The sequence below is a fragment of the Carettochelys insculpta genome, chromosome 4, assembly GCF_033958435.1.
Source record: "Carettochelys insculpta isolate YL-2023 chromosome 4, ASM3395843v1, whole genome shotgun sequence".
Taxonomy (NCBI): domain Eukaryota; kingdom Metazoa; phylum Chordata; order Testudines; family Carettochelyidae; genus Carettochelys; species Carettochelys insculpta.
In genome coordinates this window covers 59,371,837-59,398,434 of record NC_134140.1, presented here as the reverse complement: position 1 = coordinate 59,398,434, position 26,598 = coordinate 59,371,837, and the positions used below count along the sequence as shown (strand labels likewise).

The following is a 26,598-nucleotide window of genomic DNA, read 5'->3' as shown; positions in this document are numbered from 1 at the left end:
GTATTTAACTTAGACAATATTTAATTTAATAAGTAAAAAAATCAAAAGGCTCCTTTTTGAAATGACAAGGTCAAGTTATACTACTTATTTTTAAAAAAAGTTTAAAAGCCTTATCTGCAAGAGTTCAGTGCTGCCATGACAATTCTGAGTTTTCTTTATCAAAAGGTGTTGATTGTCACAGTCTGCATCAAACGTAAAAAATCATTTATGATTAAATAGATAACAAAAAATCTGCTTCTCTTATTTTTTTATGTGCCTGCACTCCAATATTTATGTAGTTTACCGTCACAAAATGCAAAATGAAAAAAATTAATTTATGGTATCCTATTATACTAAATCTGTCTGTTTTATTAGACCTTTAAAGTCAATTATCTACTTTGATACTAGACAAAAACCACTAAGTTTTCTCCAACACTACACATCTACTTTATGGGTGAGATCAAACCCCATTACATAACTTGTATTTGCAAGTGGGTAGTAAGCACTGACGAGCTAAGTCTCTCATAAGTTTTCATATTTGACAGAAAGTTATAAAAGCCAGAGTATAGCACAAAAATTGTTGCAACTCTGGATAAGTTCCATCATTGTATAAATGAATGTAATAACCTGCTTCTACATTTTACACATTTCTCTGCAGTACTTTTAAAACTCACTCATTTGCAGTGACACTAATATAATATTGTCAGTAACGACAGTGGTATATTCTATATTCTGAATCTGTTTGCTAATTATGTCAAAGATGGAAGGAGAAACTATTTAGAATACACTGATTTTTTGTCTCTCTTCCTCCAGCCAGAATGAAATGTAATGTCTTACGAGAAATGATAAGCAATTCATCTTGTCTCTTCTGTCTATTTTTCCAGAAAGTCAGAGCATTACTTTCAAGTTTATCCATATTCAATAACCTGAACCTGAGTTTCTGAGAAAGCAACAAAGTTCTACTGCTCTAATAGACAAGTTTAGTGCTGAGTCTTAAAATCTCACCTATATTACCTCCATAGAGTAGTGAACACGAATTCAGATTTGCAAGTGGTACTCAATGCTAATTTTGTTTTCTCAGTTTGTGCATACATTACAAATACAAATGTGTGAAATCACTCAGTGAGAGAAATAAAAGTTACAAGGCAAAATTCTTTAGTAAGGGAAGTAGAATTCTTTGGTGAGCATGGACACAATACATGGAATCTGCTTCTTTGCATGGAAATCTGGATGGTTTGAATACGAACTATATTCTGCAACCTTTCGATTTACACGTGTTAGTATCTGCATAAGCTCAAGTTTCTTTGCATGCTGTTTCAGCATCAAACATAGTGACTGAATAAACCAGGAGCCTTCTGATGAGTTTCTCCAGGAGTAATAGCCTACAGAAGAAAAAACTGTTAAGTAACATATATTATATTGGTCCAGTATAGTTCCCTGCAAAATGTGACTGAGTTAACAATCACAAAAAATAGTTTGCTTGCAAGAGTAGTTTTCTAGCAAGAGTTAAAATAATTAAATAAAAGGTTTTAAAATACATTATTCTAGCTTGTTACTTAAATAACCACAATACACTTTCAAACAGATTCAAGCAGTGCGTCATCAAAATCCAACATAAAGAGTTAGTTCAGATTGCCTAACTCTGACCTCCTTTATTAACCCAGGAGAACCTTAGGTAAAAGAAGAGTCAAAGCTGGGCAATCCATCTTTTGCCACCACAGTGTTCTAAGCGTATTACCAATTTCTATTTAATTGCACCATTAAAGAATACACTTTAGCTATGGTTGCACTACAGCACACTATTGACAAAAGTCACTGTCGGAAGAGATGTCCCGAAAAAACTTCTGACGACAGAGGGGCCAAACAAAAAACGAATCAGAAGAGCGCTCTGCTCTGCCAACACAGCAGCCAGACTGCCCACCTGCTTGCCACAAAACAGGCAGCTGGAAGCACAGCAGGCAGAGCTACCCATTGTTCTGGATGCCCTGTCTGTCGAAGATGGACCACCCCAGATCGTACACACCGCTTTTTTGTTGACAGAATCTATCAACAGCAGTGTTACGCCTTACAGATGAGAGGCCGAAGGCTGCCAGCAAAAGTGCTGAGTTTTGTCTGCAAAACTCGCTACTGTAACCAAATCCGTACATCAAGAGGAGAAGACTGTACATAGAGAGATTCAGGACTCAAATGTTCAGAACCTCAGCATCACTATCTTTGCATTTCTCCAATCCACTCCATGAAAATATAAGGCTAATAATCTGTTCCCTGCCACAGAATTGTGCATGGTATCAGAAAAGTTACAGTAGCATGTCTCATATGGACAATATGAAGAATTTGGTGATTTTCCTTACAATAATCACTATTTCTGGGTTGTTTCAGAACTACAAGTGAAGATGGAATCTACATCTTAGAAGAATTTTGAGTGTCAGGTGCTCCCAATGTGCATAAGCATACAAAATGAAAAAAAAAGGTCACAGGAATTGTTTTAGGAAAGAATAAAACCGCCTTCAAATTAAATATAACATTAGTCCAAACAACTACCTATCTATTTTAGCAATGGAGAATTTTTCCAAGAGCCTTTCTTACCCGGAGCAGTAGAATATGCGTATAGGAAGTCTGCTTCTACAGGTATTCTCTGACATGTATTTTCCTCCGGTCTACTGTCTGTCTCAACGCCAGAATCTAATTCTGTCCCTCTACAAGCCTGAGAGAAGGAAGGGGAAAGCAAACTGAAGAAATAGTAAAGGTCAGCAAATAAATGTCACCATGATATTCACAATTAGTTCAAACTTTGACCTCCCCCGATATGAAAAACAACTAAGTAATCTCTGAAAAGGAAGAGATTCGTATGCTTCAATTTTTTGTTTATTACTTGTTGAAGTGCAAGTACAAAAGTTGATGTAACTGATTGCCTCATTCTAACTAAGTTATGGGTTGATTAATTCAAAATTTTAGTTTTGCATCTGAGAACTTTTTGAAATTTTGACTGATATTTTGAAGATTTCTGGATAGCATCCATGGAACTCATAACTAGACCTATTACAGAATCTGCCTATTTACATAAAGCCAAACAGTGCCGTATCTCACTCAAAGTAGCTCCTTTGCAGTCGATATAAGCAGCATACAGTAGACACAATTTCAACTTACTTGCAATAACCTGACTTACACAATTTCAACTTATTTGCAATAATGTCAGTTGAAAGTGTGAGTGGTGGGGAGCTGCTTGCAGGAGCTGGGAAACTGACCAGCACTGCTCAGCTGGTCAGTTCCCTGGCTCCCAGGAGTGGCGGGGAGCTGGGAACCAAGCAGCAGCCTGGCTCCCAGCTCCCCTCCACTTGCAGGAGCCAGGTGCAGCCAGGACTGGGGCCTTTCCCCCACCTCGTCCTTACTTGCGCAAAATTCATCTTTCACATGGCCGCCCAGGAATGCAACCTAAGTGTAAGTTGGGGGTTTACTGTACAATTCTGGGCTTTGCCTAAGCAGCTAATGGAAAATTTGCATTATTCAAGTATGTAATACTTTAGATGTGCATTACCTGGAAAAAGAAAAGTTTAGGCTTTCCAGCCAGACTCTTGCACCTGTCTCCTCTGAACAGGCCTGTTAATATTTTCAGTTCAAGAGGACCATCAGTACCATAGATCAATCCATCTTCACCATGGCTTAACAACACACAAACGAAACTGCTTCGCTTACTGTGATCATCTTTAGCAACTTGAAAAAAGACAGAAGAAATAATCGGTGTTTGAAACTTTCTATGACAGAAAAGTCTATTGTGTTAACAAGGACCTTATTTGGCAATATTGGGTTCAGTTATCATTTCACAGCATCTAAAATGAAACTGTGTGCATGTGAGAGTGGGACAATAGTACTCATAAAAGATACCAGAAGACAGCCCTGAAGACCTCTGTGTGTGCACACAATAAGAGTGGTATACACTCCTGTATAGGCCAGTCATCGTACCTCTCCTGTGACAATGAGAAATTGCCCATAGAAAACATTGGGGCTGCGTCTAGATTCAGTCCAGCTGCTGGCAGTATGATGGAAATGAGGGCTCATGAAATTGCAAATGGCTGGTCATTTGCATATTCATGGCAGAAAACAAACAGTGTAGCTGTCATTCTGATGGCAAACCACCCTGTTGCCAGCCCCTTATCCCTGAAAAAAATCACTATTTCTGAGGTTTGTCCAGCAGCCATATCACAGTCTGTTTTTCTCTCTATCTCCTCCCCCAGCCATGCAGAGCTCAGAAAGAACAGAATGGGGGAGCTGTCAGCGAGTCTTAAAGAGAAACACATAGTATCTCTCAAAAACTTACCTAGCAGTAGCCAGCACACCCAGCTTCTGTGCCTTACACCCTGTCATACACCTAGTCTCTATGTCACCCAATTATTTTATACATACATACACACACAATCTCTCTGGCTATGTCTACACTACAGCATAAAGTTGATTATAAGGCAGTTAGCTCGATTTTACAATGTGACTGTAAAATCATTGCAAATACCATTAGGTCAGACTTAAGGGGAGCTAATTAAGGTTGACATTCTTGCATTGACCATCTGATGCAGCATAACACCAAGTTTGAATTTGAAAGCTCAGATTAATGCTAGTGTGGAAATAGCAGTTCTTTAAATCGATTTTTTTGGCCTCCAGAGGTATCCCACGATGCCCAGAATGTGCATGCTCTGTCAGTTTTCACCTCCCCTGCTCGCCAGGCATGCAGAAAATAGGAAACAGGAAGCTTGGCCCTTTGAATTAATTTATTTTTTGTAATCAATAGGGGGATTACATCTAGCCATGAAACACAGCCCCAGGATGGAGCCATCAGAAGAGCCAGGATCTCGTTTTGGCTGGAGGGCTAGTCCCCACCCCACCACACAGTGGCTTGGCTGTTGGGACCAGACAGCGACACATCAGACAGCAGAGCGGCATGTCCTGCCCTGCATGAAGTGACGGCTTCATCCCTGCACAGGATGTTGGAAGAGAGGCCAAGAAACTTCTTTTCTGTGCTTCACATTTGTACGGGGCAGCCCCTCTCCCGCACAGGTGCCATGTCGCTGGTGCACTAGCCCTCGCCCCACCACACCACATGCCAGCTGTGCAGTGTGGACCATGCTTCCAGATACCAGCATGTCCTGGCTTGTGCAGGGTGAAGGCTTCTGCCCTTCACATTTTCCAGGGGCTCACCAAGCACCAGGGGGGTTCCCCCACAACAAATATTTTGGGGGCTGGCAGCCCCTGTGAGGCAACACGCACTGGAAGGACGGCTTAGAAGAAACCAGGTGACTGCACCATGTCAACAGTAGCTTCGGCTGACCCCTGCCGGCTGAGTTTAGTTGAGGGGCCGGTTGCTGGCCACCCCCCGCACTCGACTAGGCACACTGCTCCAGTAGTCTCCCTTCCCAAAGCATGTGGCTCAGGGGGGAACTGCAGTCTCAGCAGTGGCCTGTTTGCTGTATTTTCACCAGGGAAAAAGTAGCTGAGCAACCTGGTGACATGATTCCTGCCCTACTTTTCTGCATGTGATCTGGTTTTAATCCACTGTCATCATAAACAACATTGTAGTATGTAGAACTGACAGGTCCCGGACGTGCTGCCTTATGAAAGGTGTTCTTTCACCGGAAGAAAACCAGTTGAGGTACCTGTTGACATGGCACAGTCAGCTGGGTGCTCCCAGAGCACATTTGCAAAGGGTGTTTCAGCTTCCGAGCACCACCACCTGTTTGGCTGTCTTTCCCTTGGGATTCCCTACTTTCCCTCTCTGTGAATAATATTAAGTCTTTCCCTATTCACGTGGATACAGATTCTTCCACTGGGGGAAAACTAGTCGAGCAACCTGTTGACATGGTTCAGTTGTGGTTTTCTATCTCCTGGGATTCCATACGTTTCCTTCAGAAAAATGGCTGTTTGCTTTTCAACAGGAAGGGAACAAGGGCAATGCCGTCTGGGAAGATGACAGTGGGTGCTTTCAGGTCACATTTGTTTAAAAGGTCTGTAATGAGGGATGACTCAAAATTTCTCTCATCAGGGAAAGGGGCTGCTAAAAAATGGCCATTTGTTTTCAAAGGAAGTGGAATAATGGCAATGCAGTGTGGGAAGATGACATCGGGCTTTGGCGATCAAGTGGGAGTGCACTAAGTTGGCTTTGTGGGAAGGTGTGAATGCTCAACTTCAAACGTACAAAACCCAGTGTTAAAAATCAACTTTAATAAACTTGACTATTTTGTAATGTAGATTACATCTAAACTACAAGAAATATTTGATTGTATAAAAATCAATTTTGTAATGCTGCGTTTTATAAATTCCAATTTGAGCATCTTCACCTCCCCAAAGTCCCGACAAAGTTGGGTTAGTGCTGCCACACGGACCTGCCAAACATCGACTGTTGCAGCAGTGCATTGTGGGAACCTATCTCACAGTTCCCTCAGCCCGTAGTATTCTGTTTTTTTCCGGTGGTGCAGTATGGGAAAAAAATACACCACGAGTGGTTGTGGGTATATGATGTCATCTTCCCACATTGCATTGCCCTCATTCCTCCCTGCGGAAAGCAAATTGCCGTTTTTTCAGAAGCAGACTTTCCCCCGGTGACAGCCAGCCCCCACAATCTTGCCACAGATGACAGTCAGCCCCTGAAATGTTAAATCCACTGGCTTCCCATTACCTTACTTCCTGTGCACCTGGAGACCTTTGGAGTTGCAACTGGCCAGAACGGACATCTGTGGGGCATTGTGGGATATAAAAAGGACTCCTCTGGAGGTCAATAAAACTGGCCATTGATTCAAACACTTACTTTTGAACATCCTATTAATCCCGCTCGGGTTGTCAGAGTAAGAATAATCGGCCCTAGTGCCTCCTAAATTCAAAATAAGGGTATTTGATGTGTGAACAGTCGCAATTTAAAATCAAGCTAAGTGCCTTAGATTCGAATTTATGCTGTAGTGTAGACATAGCCATAGCCTCTGTGTCAAGCACATGCACATTCACATACACATGCTCTCTCTCTAACCCCATTCTACATTTTGAGTCTGAGACCTTGCCCCTTCCAGGGGTCAGCCTGTCATGACTCACGTAAATTCAGAGTGCCTCCCCGTGAAAATTAGTGCCCATCCTCGAAGTGGACCATTTTTCACATGAACTTGAAAAACTCCAACAATTAATATTCCACAACTTCCCTGGGCAAACTGCTCCAATGCTTAACTACCCTGACAGGAAGCTTTTCCTAATGTCCAACATAAACCTCCACATGCTGCAAGTTAAGCTCACTGCTTTTTGCCCTACCTTTACAGATTAACAAGAACAATTTTTCACCCTCCTCCTTATAACTATCTTTTATGTACTTGAAAGTATAGGTCTTTCCTCAGTCTTTTCCACAGATTAAACAAACAAATGTTTTTCAATCTTCCCTCACTGGTCATGTTTTATAAACCTTTAATTTTTTTGTTGCTCTTCTCTCGATTCTCTCCAACTTGTTCACATCTTTTTTTAAATGTGGTGCCCAGAACTATACACAATACCCCGTAGAGATCTTATCAGAATGGAACGGAAGCGTTACTTACATTTTGCTTACAATGCTCCTGTTAGCACCTCCCAGAATGATGTTTGTTTGTTTTGCAACACTGTTACCTCTTTGACTCATATTTAGCTTGTATTTCACTATGAGACCTAGATCCCTTCCTGGCTCCCAAAGTGGCGGGAGTTTCCCAGCTCCCCCTGACCTGAGCGAAATCTGAGCTCCCCCCCGGAACAGCTAGAGGAAGCCAGGGAAAAGCCGCAGCAGCATGGCTGTCTGTTCCCTGGCTCCCTGAGATGGGAAGAAGCCAAGGCAGTGCGGCTGTCTGTCCGCCCAGCTTCCCACAGCTAGGGAAGCTGGGTAGGCAGACAGCCGCAGCTGAGTGGCTTCTTGCTGGCTTCCCCCAGCTGGGGGAGCTGGCGGCTGGAGCAGGGAGCTCGCAGAGGAGCGGCACTCCTGCCATCCCCAAGCCCCTGGGACCCTCAGGATTTAGACTTGTGCTTATGTCGCATTACCAGGACTTAGGCACAGGTTGAAATCGCGTATACCAGGGGTTTACTGTAGTATACTCAAAATGAGACCAAATGAGGGACACCCGATTCTCAGGTCAGGACTCAGTTTTTCCTGCCGTAACACTCTCAGGCTGTGATTACACTAGACCAAGAAAGCCAGCCACAGATATGCAATACATCGATCCTAATAAAATGGAAGGCTCCCATTGATCTCCTTACTCCTCCTGTCTCACAAACAGTGCAGGGGTTGATTGCAACCCCTGAGAAGTTGATTTCACACATTTCTACTAGATGCTTGAAATCGAATGACAGAAGAGCGACCCTGAGAGGGTCAATCTTCCAGGTAGAGTATACCTGCCCTCAGAGAGGGAGCAAATACCTTTGTAATAATTAATGTTGAAGGATTAGGGCAGGCCCTGCTAAGATGTCACAACAATCTCTGCCAGGCGAAAAGAACAAAAGTAAAGACAGATATGCAGACTTACAGCAGAAATAAAAATTAAAAAAAAATATGTCAGACATGTGCCTTTCTTTTCCTGCTGATGCATTAGGAAATGTCAAAGGAAAAATGCGACTCTTTTAAACTAAACCTGAAGCAGCATGACAAGTTTAGAAATAGACAGTAAAGCAGACCGCTACATAAAACCACTACATTCTAAAACAATCCTTCATTCTCTTTCCAGACTAGGAACTGTGACAGGAAACTAACATATGAATAATCTCAGTTAGATTCTGAACACCCAACTAGAGATTTAACAGTTCAGATTCTGAGGATGGCAGCAAAAACTGTACATAGGGCTCAGTCCTGCAAGGTGCTGAACACTGGGCTAATCCCAGAAAGCACTAAAGCATGTGAATAGCCATACATAGTCAATTAACTACTCAAAGTGAAATGTGCTTTGCTGGGTTTTCCTGGCGGGCTCAGCACCTTGCAGGATCAAGCCCAAAGAATCCAACACCACAATAGCTGAGTTTTTGAACCATGTACAGTTTTCCATTTTACCTACCAACCACTTATTAGTTTATTTAAAATTTTTCAAGTTAATAATTTTAAACTATAAATACATCTTAATAATATAGAGCCCCAGATCATAATTAACTTACCATTTTGTAAGATGTCAACCATCTGCTTACATGTGCGATCATTGTTAAGACTGATTTTATATCCCAAACTCATAAAAGTATCTCTGATCTGAGCGGCATCTGCATCAGTACCCGATCGAAATGACATTCCTTTGGATTTGGAAAGAAGAATCACTTCAATTTTATGTAAAAAACACAAGACAAATGATCTGTGGTGTCAGAGCCAACTTCTGTTCAGTTACACCTGGATAAATCTAGATCAACACCACTGAAGCAAATACTCCAGATTTACATGAGCAGTGTAGAGAAGAATTTGACCACGCATTTCCCACCCCCGCAAAACGGAACGTTTCTCCCCAAAATCTATGGGCCTAAAAAACTATATTAATACCCCTAAAATGGCAAAGTTGAGATACTGGCTGTTAAGATCAACTTGATAAATAGAATTTCCTACATCTGTAATTCTCCCTCCTTAGATAAATATTTGGAAGTATGTACTGTGAGAATTAACATACATTTAAACCGCTACATTTTAACATTAAAAATACAGTTATCTGGTTATATATTTAAGTTTGGAGAAAATTACATTTTAAAAACTTGCTCTGAATTAAGAAGAACTTTGAAAATAAAATAGAAGTATCAACAGTTACCAGTAGCTGGGTGGAAGTTCTTATTATTTATTATTACACACATTCCAATTTCTGGATAATCCATTTTATAACTTTCATCTGACTGTATTCCAGAGTCCATGGATTTGCTAACAGGTAGAGTCTTTCTGTATGTAAACCAGGCAATATAACAGATTAGTTTACAAAAACCAACAACTATTCTTTACAACAGGAAACGTCCAAAAATAAATTTATAACTATGGCCTTTTTCTATTTTTTAAACAAAGAGATTCTTTTGCAAGTAGCAAAAGTGACTTTCACTACTTGCTCATTAACTTCTCTAATTTTCACTAATTGCTCATTAACCTCTCTGAAATCAAATCAACCCCTTGATTTTTAAGTCGCCAAGGATCCATATGGGCCCTACAGACATACGCACAAAACAGCTAGCAGAACTGCCCTGCACAACTATGCTCCAAAGTGTGAAAGTCATAGCTCACAGTCCTGCCAGACATACAGGAACACTAATGAAAAAGCTACTTCAAATTTTTCCTTTGTAGTAATCTAATAGGTAGTTTGTAACCATCTGAGATAAAATATTTAAGCAGATATGTGCCTAAGATGACAGTACATCTGCAAAGGGGAATATATAAGCCTACATTTGAAAAAAAATGTCCGTACTACAAAACACAATTAACAAAAATTGTATCCTTCAGACCGTATCCTTTCATTCTCAGACATATACTTCTACATACATGAGTAGACAACAATTGTGTGTGTGTGTGTGTGTGTGTAAAATTAAAATTCATTTCCATTAAAAATCTGCATTAACACAATGTTAAGATTGCAGAGATAAGTGCTCAAGAGCTAGGAAATAACAAGGATAAAACTTCATGTGCAACCTTAATTCTGTTCCCAAGTATACATTAATTATAATACAGTTCATTACTCTGATCCTGCATAAATTTTATTCATACAAATACTCAGTGATGTCATTAATCACATGCCTGAAGTTAGCACACACGTAAGCTGTTGCAAGATTTGCGCCTATATGGTTACATCACATTCTATTTTTCATATACAGAACCTTTTAAAAAACCATAAGTACATACATGTAACAGCATGCAGTCCTGTGTAGTACAAGAATATCAAACAGAGACAATGAAAACCACTTAAGGTCCCGTGGACATACAAAATCCTCCATGCCTCAGACAAAGACTAATGAAGAACATTTACATCAAGTGTCCGCACACTTTACAAGCTATACAGAATTGTGCACAAAACAGCTGAGAATTCCATGAAAAGTTATTCACAAATGCTGAAGCTGTTACATGCCTTCTAGATAAAGCTGTCAAAGCACCAAGCTGATACAGCTTCACACAGAGCTCTTTGTGCCTGCTGAGAATCCCTGACCCACTGCCTCTGTCCACTAAACTTTTCAACTACGGTAGCCTCACCTTCACTGGCTGTGCATCTTAATGCCATTGCACTTCAGCTGTATTCTGCATGTGCAGAACCAGATTTTCAAATGCTTATAAAGCCACCAAAACCAATGTTAATTGGACACTAAGGTGGAACTACTGGCCACCTCTTAGGGATGTATGAACTTTGTGGTTTAGGTTTTTTTATTTTCCTTTGGTTCTGTGGGCACACAAGTTCAGTTATGCAGTAGACTAAATTATACAGGGCATGAATTTCATTTTTCAAGAGAGTTATTTACTAGCATTGCTGAACTAACAATTGTGACATTTATTCTGTTTGTGTTATATGCAGTTTTGACATATGATTTCATGGGTACAATTTCAAGAGCTATTTCTTAGGACGTTAAATATAAAACTTATTAAAGAAAACTCAAAACTTCACTCACCCTTGGGAACCAAAGAGAGATTTTGCGTCTGTCTCATTGTGACCTGACTGCAGTCCATCTTTTGTATCTGCCATCGTTGTTCTTATTTATTAACTTGAAAACATAAGAAAACAGAAATGTAAGACTCAAATTCCTTTTATTCACAATTTAACAACAACTGTATTCTACCTGCTGTACTATTGTGAGGAACTTCAGAAGGATCACGACAGAAAAAAATTCATTGTCTACATACTCAAAAGATGGAACTTGAGCGGAGGATATCTAGAGCTGCGGTGTCCAATATGATCTCCGTTTGCCACATGTGGTGAACTGGATGCCACAGCATGGCAAAGCAGCTCATCAGAGCTGCACATGTGGAGCACCTTCCACCTATTCAGCACATGCACCCCATCACTTTGTGGGACAAGCATGTGGTGGCAGTGGCAAAGGTGGCTCCTCCTGCAGAGCGAAACCAGGTGCAGTGGTGGCTCCACCCACATGATGGCTCACAGGGCAGTGGCAAAGCAGCTGGGGCAGTCTCCAGTGAGTCACCGGCAGTCTGCAAGGGGGTGTGTGTGTGGCCGGCTCTGTGGTTTGTGTACTTGGCTTGGGTGGGAGGGGGTCTGTGGCAATCCGTAAATTTCTGATCTAGTCTATACAGTAGGGTCTCAACATTTGTGAGCCCACGGTTCGCAAATTCAGTTATTTACAAATGGCCACTTCCCTCGGGCAAGGAGTGCCGGCAGCAGCTGCTTCCCCCAGGGCTCTGCGCGCAGGGAGCACCGGCAGCCAGGGGCTGCCATATTCATGAAATTCAGCATTTGCAAGGATTCTCAACATGGAACCCTCACAAATGTTGAGACCCTACTGTATATTAATTATATCACTCAAAAAAGCAATTTAAATATTAGGAAATAGAAAAAGAGATGAATAGAAAAATAATTCTGAAATTTATAATGCTGCAATATAAATTCAAACAAGTTGTATGAGATTTTATCTTAAATGCAGCATTCAGTTCTGATAACCTCATCCCAAAAAAGACAAGAAAAACAGAAGACGTCCAAAGACAGGCAACAAAAATTATGAGACTTTAATAGGAGAACAGATATTAAATTATGGTTCCTCTTTCAAAGAACTTACGTTTTCCTACAGATGGGTTTAGCACCTAGAACTACTTGATCTCATCCTAATGAGCACATGGATTATACTGCATCACAATTTTTTAAAAAAAGATTACACAACAAAAGAGCATAAAGAATATATTGGATGTTTAGCTATTTGCCTTCCATTGTAACACAAGAAAAGGCATTTACAATGAAACTAAGAGGCAACAAGTTTGAAACCAATTAAATATATGTGTGTGTGTGTGTGTGTGTGTGTGTGTGTGTGTGTGTGTGTGTGTGTGTGTGTATATATATATATATATATATATATATATATATATAAAACATTTTTCATGTGGAACAAATTCTGTAAATTATCAAATCGAAGAATGTAATAGATTCAAGAAAGGGTTAAATATCTAGGGTACATCTACACTTAGGGGAAGTTCAACTTACTGGAGTTTGATCTTCCAGGATTCAATTTAGTACACCTAGTGGGGATGCGCTAAATCAAAAATATCATCGAACCAACATCAACCCCTTTACCCTTGGCAGTCACAAAGAGTAAGAGAATTCAACAGGAGAGTTTTTCCCAACAACTTCCCACTATGTAGACAGCAGCAAAATATCCATTTTTAGATATATCAGCTCCAGATACACGAACTGTCATAGTTGGATTTACATATCTAAAAATCAATTTTACCTCCTTGCATAGACCTGGCCTTATACAGAGAGTAGGAGCATTTATAGTTACACAGAGAGGACAAAACTGTGAGAGCTATAAAATCTCTTGCTTCATGGACTAAGGCAGTCCTGAAATGACAGAAGTTTGAATGAAATGTTTTGCTTGGCTGGCTATTCCACATTCGTCCATTGCACAGATTGTTGCATCGCCTTCCGAAGTACACAGTAAAACAGATCTACATAAAATTTTAAATAACTAAAAATATCAAGTTGTCAAGTGTTGCTGATCAGACAAGATGAAGAAAAACAGTCTTCTCTATTTTAGCTGAGTGTGGAGCTGGCAACGTAAGTTTGATCCTTTCACAATCACATTCTTGTTAATCGTCAGGTATCGCCATGTTAGACTGTATCCACAAAAGCAAGGAAACCTATGGCACCTCAAAGACTAGCAGATTTATTTAGGCATTAGCTTTCATGAGGAAAATCTCACTTTGTCAGTGAAATAAATCTGATGCATCTGACAAAGTGGGTCTTGCCCATGAAAGTTCATGTACAAATAAATGTTTTTAAGGTGCCACAGGACTCCTCATTTTTACTGTTTTTAATTGTTTTTCCCCCTTGCTCTAGCCCAGGGGATGCACAAAGTAGGGGGCCATCCCCAGGGAGGATGTGAAATTTCAAATGGGGGCCCAGCATGATCAGCTGCTGGATGTCAGGCTCATGCATTTCATTAAAAATGTTGAAATACGTTGTTTTTTCATGTATGTGTATTCATGTTTATATACTGATCAATAAAGTTTTTAAATTCTACATACTTATTCTCTTACCTATGTCAAGAGTTTTTTTTTTCATCTCAACGTAACTGAAATTTCTGTTGGTTTGGATTACATGAGACAGTTTGGAGAGGCCCTGCTAATTTCTGGGATGAAAAGCGGGGCCTGGCATAAGAAATTTGCTCACCCCCTGCTCTAGCCAATATGTTACCTTAACATAACTGTGAATATCCTCAGAACCATGCAACTCCATCTATGTGGCTGTAATTACTAATGTATCAGAAGTGTTAACTCACTAAATGCTCCCATTTTTCAAAACGCAAATTTGTTATTTTTCAATGACTTCAAAAGATGTCCCATGCACCCTATGGGTACATTTTCTATATCTCTTGGGGCTCTAAAGTAATTAAAACAACTTGTAGATGATTCCAAACCTAGGAATGAACAGGTAGATTTTCTAGAAGTGTCACTACTATGGGACCAAATAGGGAATAATCGTACCCTTAATTTTACAAGTTGCTTTCAGGATAATGAAATAAGGAAATGTCTCTGAACTGCTAAACTTGCCAGCTCAAAACAATGGCCCCATATTGCAGCACTGGACAAGGACTATCAGTTAAATGGCTTTGGTCCATTTTTTAAATCCTAAAGAGAAAAGAATAGAGATAAAAATTGACAAAAGAAGATGAAGGTAGGAAAATAGGAATATAGTGGAGAGACACAGAGGAAGTGGTCTACTTGCAGTAGATGTTCACATAAATCTGGACTGACTGCATAGCCATAGACAACGTAACAAGCCCCAGGAAGAGCAACGAAGGGTCCTGTGGCACCTTATAGACTAACAGAAAAGTTTAGAGCATGAGCTTTCGTGAGTAAACTCACTTCTTCGGACCAGCATCTGAAGAAGTGAGTTTACTCACGAAAGCTCATGCTCTAAACTTTTCTGTTAGTCTATAAGGTGCCACAGGACCCTTCGTTGCTCTACAGATCCAGACTAACATGGCTACCCCTCTGATACAAGCCCCAGGAAGACGCTCCCACCAAACCTTTGTCAATTGATAAGGCTGCATTAAAAGGTACAGCCATCTTCAGACAAAAACAGATCTTGTCTTTATGCAGTGCCTTTTTTGAGTGGAGTGTGAAGAACTGGGGATTGCAGAACCTCCAGAAAGAACAGCTTACATAAAAAGGAATATATTCAAACAAAGAGGAAGAAAGAGATGTGTAACAGTAAGAAAGGGGTGAAAGAGAAAAAAAATGGCAGAAAGAAACAGCCAGGAATAAAAGGTTTCTAGAAAAAAACAAAACAAAATGGAAATCTCTCACCATTGTGCACATTTTTCTATTTCAGAATACTTAGTTTGGTTGCAGAAAAGTAGTTTACAAAAGGTAAAAATAAACATTTTAAAATAGGACATATTTATTGATATTCCTCTGACTACAATATCTAAGCACCTATTTGGATGTAAAGTCCAGACTTAGGAAGCTCATCCTCCTCCCCTCCAACACCACCCTGGCATAGAGGAAACTAAAAGGCAAAGGCTTGTTGGAAGATTTAATGTAAATTATTTTTTGCTTCAGAATGTTCAAAGTTATACTATTTGGAGTTTTGTTTTGGTCTGTTCTGAGCATTAGTGATAAATTGGGTATATAAAAGGGTCACTCTTTTCTGAAGTTGGTGGGCTCAAATTGGGTAACAAAGTAAAATGGATAATGGGAAGGTGGGGGACTATAACTGAGGTTTACATCGCTCTGGGTTCCCAGTTCAGTTAAAGAGGCTCCAGCACAGAGCTTTGAATGGAATCCATTATAAACCTGGTTCAAGTATGCTGTTAGAACAGGGATTCCCAACCTATGGGTTGGGACCTAATCATGGATCACCATTAGATTTTCTAAGGATCACTGGCCAGGCAGCTCCAAGATGAATATGGCTCTTTAAGAGCCATTTGTAGCTCCCGCCGCTCACTCCTCTGGCTCCCAGTCCCTGCCCTGCCGCACCGAAATGGGACTTAATTGGTTTAACAGCCAGCAGGAGGGATCCTGCCCTAAAATCCCTCCTCTCCCCGCCCCCCTCCAATTTTGAATTGCCTGGGTCACAAAATCTTATTGAATTGTCAAAATGGGTCACCATCTCAAAAAGGTTGGGAACCACTGCTTTAGAACTGACGCTGGTGAAACGGAGCAGACCTGCTCATGTAAGTGGCAAGTGCCTCTAAGGCAGCGGTCAGCAACCTGTAGTCCAGGCTCCATGAGGTCGATCAAGTTTCCATGTGAGGACCGTTCACTCCCTTTCTGTCCTCTTCCCTCTACCTTTTGCACACTGGGGGCCCACACTTACCTACTGCTCCCCTCCCTCCCAGCTCTTCTGTAGCTCCATGAATCAGCTGATTCCCACCCTGTCCTCACTCCTCCTCTCTCCAAGAGCTTGAACACTGCGAATCAGCTGAAGAATCATAGTGCTCTGGGAGTAAGGTGATGGAGGCGGAAGAGCAGGGATGGGAAGCTCTTGGGAGAGGAGGCCAAGCAGGGATTTGATATTGTAAAGTGCAAACGTTTCTTTTTTTTATTTGGAGTTGGTGATGGTTCTATTAATATGAATAATTAAAGCATTTCTAAGTGTTTTGAAATATTTAGTGTGTCACGTATTAACGTATTTAATCTAATTCTTGGGGTCATCATTAGTGCATGACTGATTTCAATCTTGCAGCTCTCTGAGACAAAGGAGGGTCACTCATGTGGCATGCTCACCAGCCCTCATCGCCCATGACTGCGCTAAGACCAATAGGGCCCTGATTTTATTCGGGCTCCTACACACTAATGTAAAATATTTACCAGTGTGCAATGACTGCTCAAGATAGGAAGAAAACATGGGGCCTTCAGCACATAAATTAGCTTAAATTAATTCATTCACGGAACTTCAGATGTTTGCTCTCCTCCTATGTCACAGAAAACATAAGTTAGAATTATCCCAGTTACAACTAGAACTCAGTTGACTAGTCATAGAATCACAGAACACTAGAACTAGAAGGGACCTCGACAGATCATAGTGTCCAGTCCTCTGCTCTCATAGCAGGGCCAAACACCACAGACCATCCCTGATACATGCCAATCTAATCTGCTCTTAAATATCTCCAATGATGGAGATTCCAGAACCTTAACACCAGACCGAACTGTGTTATGCTTACAAGAAGTGCACGGGGTCTTTTTCAGAGGAAAAAGCAATGCACCACATTTATTGACGGTACAATATGAACACTTATTCTACAAGTGATCTTGTTACCAACAGTTGTTCCCCCTAACTTCACTGATCAGGTGAGTTAAATGGGAGAGGGGGTGGAGTCAGGCTTCTGCTGCTCTTGATCAGTGCTAAGGACTAGCAAGTGGTACTTCTGAATCTTAACATAATTCAGTGCGTTAGAAATATTTTATTTAATATAAAAACACTTCGGAAAACCATGTTGCAAAATATAAAACCACCATTTACTACACCCCATTTTAGCCAATTCCATGGCTCAGCAGGGTTCCAGCAGCAGCTGCAATTTGCAGTCTGATGCATTCCATGCCATCTGAGCGGAGATGGCCTGTGCAACTTTTGGAAGCTGCAGTGCCAGGAAACAAAGTTAAGCTAAGCTAATTGTGTACTGAATGTCCAATTTACCTTTGCTATTTGAACATCGATATAATCTAATCTATAGTTGCTTATTTTCAAAATGACCCCAACAGCTCACCTTTTATGTTTGTGAATTTTTTGACTTTCTTAAAGAAGCAAGTTAGCTACACTTATTTAATAAACAAAACAGAGAGCCATCAGTCGACATCTGTTTTGTTGCTGTGCGCTCAAACACATTCTGTCAGCAATAATGTTTCTCTTTTCCATAGCACTGATGCCAACAGCAAGTAGTAGCAATACTCTTGGGAGGCCAATGCTGGTTCTTGCTGATTTAAGAGTAAAAAGATATTACCTCATCTTAGTTAGCGAATGCAATGATGTCACTTTCTGTCACAGAAAAAGCACATTTATCTTGGGAGGATGATCTCATACTACCAAGAACAAAAGAAAAAAAAACAACCAACCAAAAACTTAAATCAAACAAAAAAAAACCAAACCAAAGCCACCCTTGAGCAAACATACTTAGAATTAATTATAATTATTAGCTTGCTCTTTGAATTTTTTTTTCCCCCGAGTCTTAAAATATCAGCTATATGCACACAGTTAGATAAAAGGAACTTCAAGCAGCAAATAAAGCTTTTAAATAAAGCCGATGGGATTAATGGCAGAATACCAACACTTTTTCCTTACTTTGGGGGGGCATTTTCTTTACCAGTTAGGATTATTTGATTTGTTTCATTAAAAAAAAAAAAAAGAAATCAGTGATCAAATGGATAAGAAATGACAAGAGACGGTAACCTCTGAGAACAAAAGATACTAAGGGCTGAGAAAGCAAAAAGACAATCCGTTAAAACAAGTCTCAAATTAGAGCTGCTAGCACATCACAATAAAGGACTGCAAATATTATTCCAATAAGATTTTTAAATGACATATGTTCTAAGTTACCATATTCCTTTTGCTAGGTCAATGACCAACTACTAAAATAATTTATTGAGCACCATCAAATAACTTAGAACAACTGCAAATCCAATTCCTAACACTGTCTGGACCTACTGAAATTAAACTCAGTCAAACAATGCTTCATTGCACGACGTGTGTTTTGAGTCAGTGAAATCACCAAAGTATTTTTTTTTTTAGTACTATGTGTCTGAATTGTGAAACATACACTAAGGGAAAGTAATGATAATGAAAATATAAATAATACTGAAGTTTCTTTGACTTGAGAAAGTAAATAACTAAATGGTCTTTTATTATTCCAACCCTGGAAATATGCAAATCACAAAGGACAAGACAACAGATATTCAATACATGCGCACTATGTTATGAAGCAGTGCTCACAGTAAAATAAATGACTTGAAACAAAATGTCTCAATTTTTTTTTTTTATAAATTACTCTGATTTTTCCCCAGTTGAGTTTCCCACTTTATATGATTATAATGTAAATCTGGAAATATTCAACTATGTGAACAAACAGAATACATGCATGCATGAAACAGTGGAACAACCACTGGAGGCTGTGGTCCCCCTAGTCCAGCACCCTGGGGACCAGTCCCCAACCAGAATTCTGCCAGACCAGGGTGGTCAATGCTAACCCTCTGCTGCCGCCAACTGTGGGGTTCTGCCCTGGCAGCAGCAGAGGAGCAGGCATTAACCATATAAGGACTGGGGATGGGGAGGATGCACTCAGGGGAAGAGGCAGGGTGCATGCGAAGCCCCATGGCCAGAGGCCAGGAATGCAGCCTCATGGGAGTGCACTGAGCCCCAAGGCCATCATGCAGCACTCCCTTGGGGCTGCACTTTGCTGCCACCCTACCTCTTTCCTTGAACTTCCCCCACCTCCCTGTCCGCGCTCAGGCAATGCCAGCCCTTCTGCTGCTGTGCACCCCACAGCTGGTGGCAGCAGAGGGGCTTGCACTGACCAAGCAGAGATTGCTGGGGCACCTCAAGAAGAGAGATGGTGGATGTGGAGCCTCAGGAGTACAGCCTTGCAGCAGCCAGGCTGCAGTCCCGGGCCCCACTGCCAGCTGCAGAGCTCTGTAGCCATCCTACCTAGTCCACTGAGCAACTCCTGTCCCCACTCCTCTCCCTCCCTATTTTAGCTTGGGTGCAGCAAATGGGCTATTTACCGCACTCCTGAAACTCTGGGTGGGCAGAGAGTAGTTGCTGAGCATGGGACCTGGTTATTCCCCTCCGTGAATGCTCCAGTCCAGGGGCACTCACAGGGATGCTGGGCTACATACGCTGCTAGACTACGGAAGTCCAAAACAGAGAGATCAACCCTGTCACCACCTTAAAACCAACAGTTTATGAGGGAAAAACCTCAAACCAAACCCAGAATAGCTGTCTCTTAAAACCTCAAATGACAAATGCTTAAACTATAGATTTTATTCTGTTTATGAAATTATACTAATATCTAATATTGTACTTTTTTTGTAACCATTACGCTAACAAAACCTTGTTTTGTGATTATTATTGTTTAGGTGACCACAAGATGCTAAGCACATCACCAGAAAAATGTCATACATGTCATCTGCTTAGTGTTCATCAGCATCAAGGACAACTTAAAATTAAAAAAAAAAAAGGAAGAAAAATTAACATTACAGGTTGAACCACTCTGTTCCAGCACCACCTGCTCCAACAACACCCGTGGTCCGGCATGATTGCAGTTAGCTGGAATCCACTTATCATGGGTGCGGCCAAGTTTCCTGTGGTCCCAAAATGTTTATTTACAGCCACCAGTCCTCATAGCACTGAAAAGATTTTAGCTCTCGTGGTTTGGCAAACTCTCCGGTTCAGCTCTGGCTAGATCCGGAGGGTGCCAGACTAGAGAGGTTCAATCTGTACAATAGGTACAATGGTTACATAACTTAAAAAACAAAACAAAACAAAAAAAAAACCTACCACTATCAGAATAATGTTGAAAAACAGAAGTAATGGCCCACTGTTGGACAAGAAGTGAAAACAAAAGTGGCTAGCAACAACCTCCAGATAATTATGTAGTAGTGTGAAAAATTCCTTGAGTCTCACCCAGGTTTCTATGAATGGAAAGACAACAATAAATGTCACTGGGCCTTGACAATCAATACTGATCATGGATTTCCCCATCCGGAAATAAGTATCTTTCCCGACTGCCAAACCCCTTAACAAAGAATTTAAAAAATCATTTCTTATATGAATCATCAAGGAAAAGTTTACAAGCCATAATATAGTGAATACAAACAATACATATGATACTTCAATTTTAGGATGCAGCTAGTCTCTTCAACTCTGGATTTGATACTGTCTATTAACTTATTGAAATGATGGGTACAGTAACATTTTCTTCCCATCAAATCTCCTTCCTCTGTCCCCTAAAAAAGTCTAAACTCAATAACTTAGAGGAACACACACAATCTGCAGAATTTTACAGAAGTCATTTTTTCAGCAGTAGCTGAAGCATGAGGTGGATATATACAGATTTGATGCACAGTGGCTCCATTAAGCAACTTGCCACTAAACAATGGCCAAGTACGCCAGAAGAGGGCCTTAACAGGGCAGAAGTTATAGAGCCTTTCAGGAAATTTCTTCCAACAAAACGAATCCGAGATAACTTTTATTTGCAAATTAACAGTCCAAAAATGTGCTCAGCCAAAACAGACGCAATACAAGGTCATATATCTAGGAACAAAGAATATAAGCCATATCTAAAGGAAAAAGAAGACTATATCCTGAAAAGGACTTAGTGATCATGGTAGACGGTGAAGCCAATATTTCCAAGGGTACAGGTGTATTTGCTGCTGTTTAGAAAGCACAGAAATAAATAGTAGTTTACAACACAGAACCAATTATTGCAGAAGAAGCGACCTGCGAAGCGCAGCGAGTCCTTAACAGCGCCAAGTAACGCAAGTGCGCCCTGTTAACTCCAGCCGATCGCTTTGCACGGCCCGGCGCCAGCTCACACCCCAGAAGCAGCTGCATGTCAGCGGCGGGGGCTGGGCACGCAGCGTCGTCTGCGCTGGGAAAGGCGGCGGCGAGGGGCAGCGCCTCGGTCCCCTGTTGCTCCCACACAAGGGAGACGAGGCAGCCAGGACAGGCCACCCCCCTTTCCTGAGCGGGCGGCGCCCCGGGCTCCCGCCGCTCTGGCAGTGGCGCAGCGGGAACAGTCCGGGCTCTTTGTTCGCCCCAAAGCCGCGGACGCGGAGCTGCCCGAACAAGGGCAGCCAGGCCCAGCAAAGCGTCCCGCGCGGGAACTCCCCCCCCACCGGATACCGACCTGCCGCACCGCCACTGACCTGCCGCCGCACCGCCAGCCTCACACTTGCTGTCGGCTCCAGACCCGCGCCGCGGGAGATGGGGGGGAGCGAGAGAGGAGGTGTCGGTTGGACACGGCTGCGCATTCCGCCGCGGCCCCGCCCAGCGGGGGGAGGGGACGGGCGCGCGCAGCGGCCGGTTCAAAACGCGGGCAGGGCGGACGGAGCGTCTCCCTTACGCCAGGTGAGTAGGCGCCGCGTGGGCCTCAGTGCCCTGCCGCGAGCCTGACTGTGCCCAACGCGAGAGGCAGCCGCACTCGGGGGGAGGGGGAGGAGCAGAGGCGCTGAGGTGACCCCACGCGGAGATCGGGCTGTCATGTTCCTCGGGGGGTGGGGGGAGTGCAAAGACCCCGTCCCCCCGGCTCCCGCTGCGCTCTGGGAGGTGAGGCGTGGCGGGGGCCTAGCCGCTGTCCGCGCTGAAAGCCGAGCGGCGCCGCCCGAGGCGGGCGCGTGCTGCAGGGAATTATTTCCCGCCTGTCCTCTGAAAACTCGTCGTGCCTCCCAGACCTGTTCTGGGCGTGAGAAGAGTTCCTGGCCACGTCACCGGCGCGTAAGAATGCGCACGACTTCACAGCCGCTCCCACATCGCTGCCGGGGCGGCCCAGGTGGCCTCAGTAGTGCTCTGTTCCCTCTAATCCACGGTAAACCTAGATCCGCTCCCCTGGAGGGGGGTGACGCGGCAGCTTGTGGCTGTCCCAGCTCGGGGGGGAAGCAGGGATGAACAGGAATCAGCGATGAACAGGAATGAGCGGATTTGCAGCACTCCTAAAGTGGTGGTTGTGAGGAGGGGGAGTAGAAAGTTTGGGGCCCTGGTGTGAGAGGCATGTGGGGGAGGAGGACAGACTGGTTTTGGGGGTGCAGCTGGAACCCCAATGGGCCTCATGTTTTTGCATTCTTTTGAAGTGAAGGAGGGCCACTCATGCAGCCCACTTTTTGGTTGCCTATGTGGCATTCCTGGAGACTGCTATACTTGGGGTGACCAAGTGTCCCATTTCTGGCAGGCCAGCCCTGTATTTGGGGTGCCAAGAAAGTATTCCAACTTATTTTCAAAATGGGGCTAATGGCTCCATATTTGCAGGGGGAGCAGCTGCCACCCAGTTCCTGGCTGCCGCCTGATGCCATGGGAGTCGGAACACATGTGGCTGCTGCCCAGCTCCCTATGCCGAGGGGGAACCAGGAGGCATCCCCCCACCCTGTGTCTCCCTGTCCCTTATTTAGGATAGGGAGATATGGTCACTTTACTTTACTGCTTTTTTGTTTTAACTATACTATGTGCTAGTAGTCTGCTGATAGTGTTCATAGTAAAAAGAGAACCTTATGAATCATTATTGACAGTCCACAGAATTCAGTATTCAAAGGACAACTGATCTCTAAACTTACATATGTACCTTTATCCTCATAGCACAGTGACAACTGTGCCTACAAATCCCTCAATCATTTAATACAGTGACAGTGAACACAGTTAATGGCAGTTGAACACTAGGTGGATAAATGCTGGAATTCAAATTTGGAATGCACCACAAACAATGGCACAATCTTTTAGACCTGGTTCATGTTTTTATCCAATGACAACTGGGCCACAGCACCATTTCCACTAGCTATTGTGGCATTGGAGGACAGAGTTAGTCAAAGTGAATTTAAAACTGACATCACAAGGAGGCATAAAAGTCAGTGGCAAATTCTGACAGGGATTTCTACCTGTCAGTTGTTCCCATGGACACACATAGAAAGAAGGGAAAGGGTAGCCACAGAGAGGGGAAACTGATGAAATTTCATGGCATACGTGAACAATTTTCACAGTACAGTGGTTGAAAACCACTGGTGTAGACAGTGCTAGGTCACAGAGAATTCTGTCAATATAGCTACAGCCTCTCTGGGAGGTGGAGTAGATATGTCTTGTACAGGGACAGCATTCCCTGTAAGAGTCCTTGGGTGGCCACTTGAGAGATTTAAGTGTCACCCACCTGGTTAGCAGAGCGCCCCCAGACACCTACAAGCAGCAGCATGTACACATGCCTTGGTCACATAACAAAATGTGCACAGCTGCACATGCCTTGGTGTACATAACAAAATGTATTTCACCCAGGGATGGAAAAAAATTAGAGGGAAAGCAGTACGGGAGTGGATAGTAAGCAGCCTGTGGGACCAAACATGGTTTACCAGGATTAGTGCCTGCCAACCTGCCAGATGCTTTATTTGTCTGTGCCTCTGCAGGTGTGGCCACTTGCAGCTCCTGTTGGCCACCCTTAGCTGTTCTTGACCAAAGGGAGCTGTGAGAAGCAGTGTGGGCTAACACCACTTCCTGCATCTCCCAGTGGCTGGGAACAGTGATTTGTGGTCAGTGGAAGCTGAGAGTGGCCATACTTGCGGGCACACAGGTAAATAAAGCATCTCACAGAGCTGGAGGGGACCTCAGGAAGTCATTGAGTCCAGTCCCCTGCCCTCTTGGCAGGACTAAGCACCACCACTCCCCCCCCCCAGCTTCTTTTTTTTTAAATCTATTTGTCCCAGATCCCTAAACAGCACCCCTCAAGGACTGAGCTCAGAACCCTGGGTTTAGCAGACCAGTGAGCTAGCCCTCCCCCCCATAGGGCTCTATAATAGCCCTTAACATATGTGAAAATTATCAGGTTCCCCTTCAATCTTCTGTACTCAAAGGTAAACATACCCTGATTTTTTTTAAACCTTTTCTCACAGGTGACGTTTTCAACACCTTTTGTTTTGTTTGTGTTACTCTCTTCTGTTTGCTGCATCTTTTTTAAAGTGTGGTGCACAAAACTGCGTAAAATACTCCAGCTAAGGCCTCACTAGTGCTGAGCAGAGTGCGTCTTACAGGCAACAATCAGAATGCAGCAGCTTAGTGCAGTAAAGGACCATAGGGCATGTCCTCAGAAGTGCTAACAACATAAACTGGTGAGTACAGCACCAATGAGAACATACTAAGTCAGGTGTGGCTGCTTGCATTCATGTACCAATCAACTAAGTTAACACTGTAGTAAAGACATACCCTAACAAAGGAAAACAAACAAACAAACTAACCTAGTGAGGAGGGCTTTAAACTAGGTTCGATGGGGGCAGGGGAGCAAGGCCTGCAGGTAAGTGGACAGCATGAACACATGAGAGATGAATTTGAAATGGGAAGGAGTATGGGCTACACTGGGAGAGTAAAAAGAGGGCCAGGGCAAAACTGGGAGGCAAGACCAAATCAATGTCTGAGATGCCTATATACAAATGCAAGAAGTATGGAAAATAAGCAAGAAGAATTGGACGTACTAATAAATGAATACAACTATGATATCGTTGGCATCACAGAAACTTGGTGGGATAATACTCATGATTGGAATGTTGGTATTGAAGGGTACAGCCTGCTTAGGAAGGACAGGCAGGGAAAGAAGGGAGGAGGTGTTGCCTTGTACATTAAAAATGTACACACTTGGACAGAGGTGGAGATGGACGGGTTGAAAGTCTCTGGGTTAGACTCAGAGGAGTAAAAAACAAGGATGAGGTCCTACTAGGAGTCTACTACAGGCCCCCTAGCCAGGTGGAAGAGGTGGATGAGGCTTTCTTTAAACAGCTAACAAAATCATCCAGGGCCCAGAATTTGGTGGTGATGGAGGACTTCAACTATCCAGGTGTATGTTGGGACACTAATACAGCAGGGGACAGACTGTCCAATAAATTCTTGGATTGCATTGCAGACAACTTTTTATTCCAAAAGGTTGAAAAAGCTACCAGAGGGGAAGCTGTTCTAGATTTAATTTTAACAAATAGGGAGGAAATTATTGAGAATTTGAAAGTGGAAGGATGCTTGGGTGAAAGTGATCATGAAATCATAGAGTTCACAGTTCTAAGGAAGGGTAGAAGGGAAAACAGTACAATAGAGATAATGGATTTCAGGAAGACAGATTTTGGTAAACTCAGACAGCTGGTAGGTAAGCTAAACTGGGAAGAAACATGGGAAGCTAAACTGAGGGGAGAAACAGCTAAGGAGAGTTGGCAGTTTTTCAAAGGCACATTATTAAGGGCCCAAAAGCAAGCTATCCCACTGTGTAGGAAAAATAGAAAACATGGCAAAAGACTGCCTTGGCTTAACCAGAAGATCTTGCATGATCTCAAACTAAAAAAAGGAATCGTATAAGAAATGGAAACTAGGACAAATTACAAAGGATGAATATAGGCAAACAACACGAGCGTGCAGGAGCAAGATTAGAAAGGCTAGGGCACAAAATGAGCTCAAACTAGCTACAAGCATAAAGGGAAACGAAGGCTTTTTACAAATACATTGGTAACAAGAGGAAGACTAAGGAGAGGGTAGGGCCATTGTTCAGTGAGGAGGGAGGAACAGTAACAGGGAATTTGGAAATGGCAGAGATGTTTAATGATTTCTTTGTTTTGGTCTTCACTGAGAAATCTGAAGGAATGCCTGACATAGAGAATGCTAGTGGAAAAGGGGTAGGCTTAGAAGTTGAAATAAGAAAAGAACAAATTAAAATTTACTTAGGAAAATTAAATGTCTGCAAATCACCAGGGCCTGATGAAATGCATCCTAGAATCCTCAAGGAGCTGATAGACGAGGTATCTGAGCCTTTAGCAATCATTTT

General features: G+C 42.5%; 2 protein-coding genes across 5 annotated transcripts in view; one reads left to right on the top strand and one right to left on the bottom strand.

The window, feature by feature from the left end:
• CASP3 (caspase 3) lies at positions 1-22,101 on the bottom strand. Of its 4 annotated transcripts, none has more exons than XM_074992940.1 (7): positions 21,980-22,101; positions 11,560-11,652; positions 9,735-9,859; positions 9,106-9,234; positions 3,515-3,690; positions 2,566-2,683; positions 1-1,361 (listed from the first exon to the last, which is right to left on the bottom strand). In XM_074992940.1, exons 2-7 carry the CDS (start codon positions 11,631-11,633, stop codon positions 1,135-1,137), a joined length of 849 nt encoding a protein of 282 aa, XP_074849041.1. In that variant the 5' UTR covers positions 11,634-11,652; positions 21,980-22,101; the 3' UTR covers positions 1-1,134. The 4 variants fall into 4 exon arrangements, with proteins under 4 accessions (XP_074849041.1, XP_074849042.1, XP_074849044.1 ...); XM_074992941.1 differs by having other exon boundaries at positions 21,961-22,002; XM_074992943.1 differs by lacking the exon at positions 21,980-22,101 and adding an exon at positions 21,552-21,572.
• PRIMPOL (primase and DNA directed polymerase) overlaps positions 22,068-26,598 on the top strand; it is a 66,064-nt gene continuing 61,533 nt past the window's right edge. The window contains exon 1 of the mRNA XM_074992939.1: positions 22,068-22,181. The gene's annotated coding sequence lies outside the window, so the exon portion shown is untranslated. The remainder of the gene's footprint in view (positions 22,182-26,598) is intronic.

Coding starts and splice junctions, on each gene's coding strand:
- CASP3 (XM_074992940.1), bottom strand. CDS start 11,633: ATGGCAGATACAAAAGATGGACTGCAGTCAGGTCACAATGAGACAGAC. Junction 9,860..11,559: donor TCTCTCTTTGGTTCCCAAGG/GTGAGTGAAGTT, acceptor GTTTACATACAG/AAAGACTCTACCTGTTAGCA. Junction 2,684..3,514: donor CTAAACTTTTCTTTTTCCAG/GTAATGCACATC, acceptor TCCTTCTCTCAG/GCTTGTAGAGGGACAGAATT.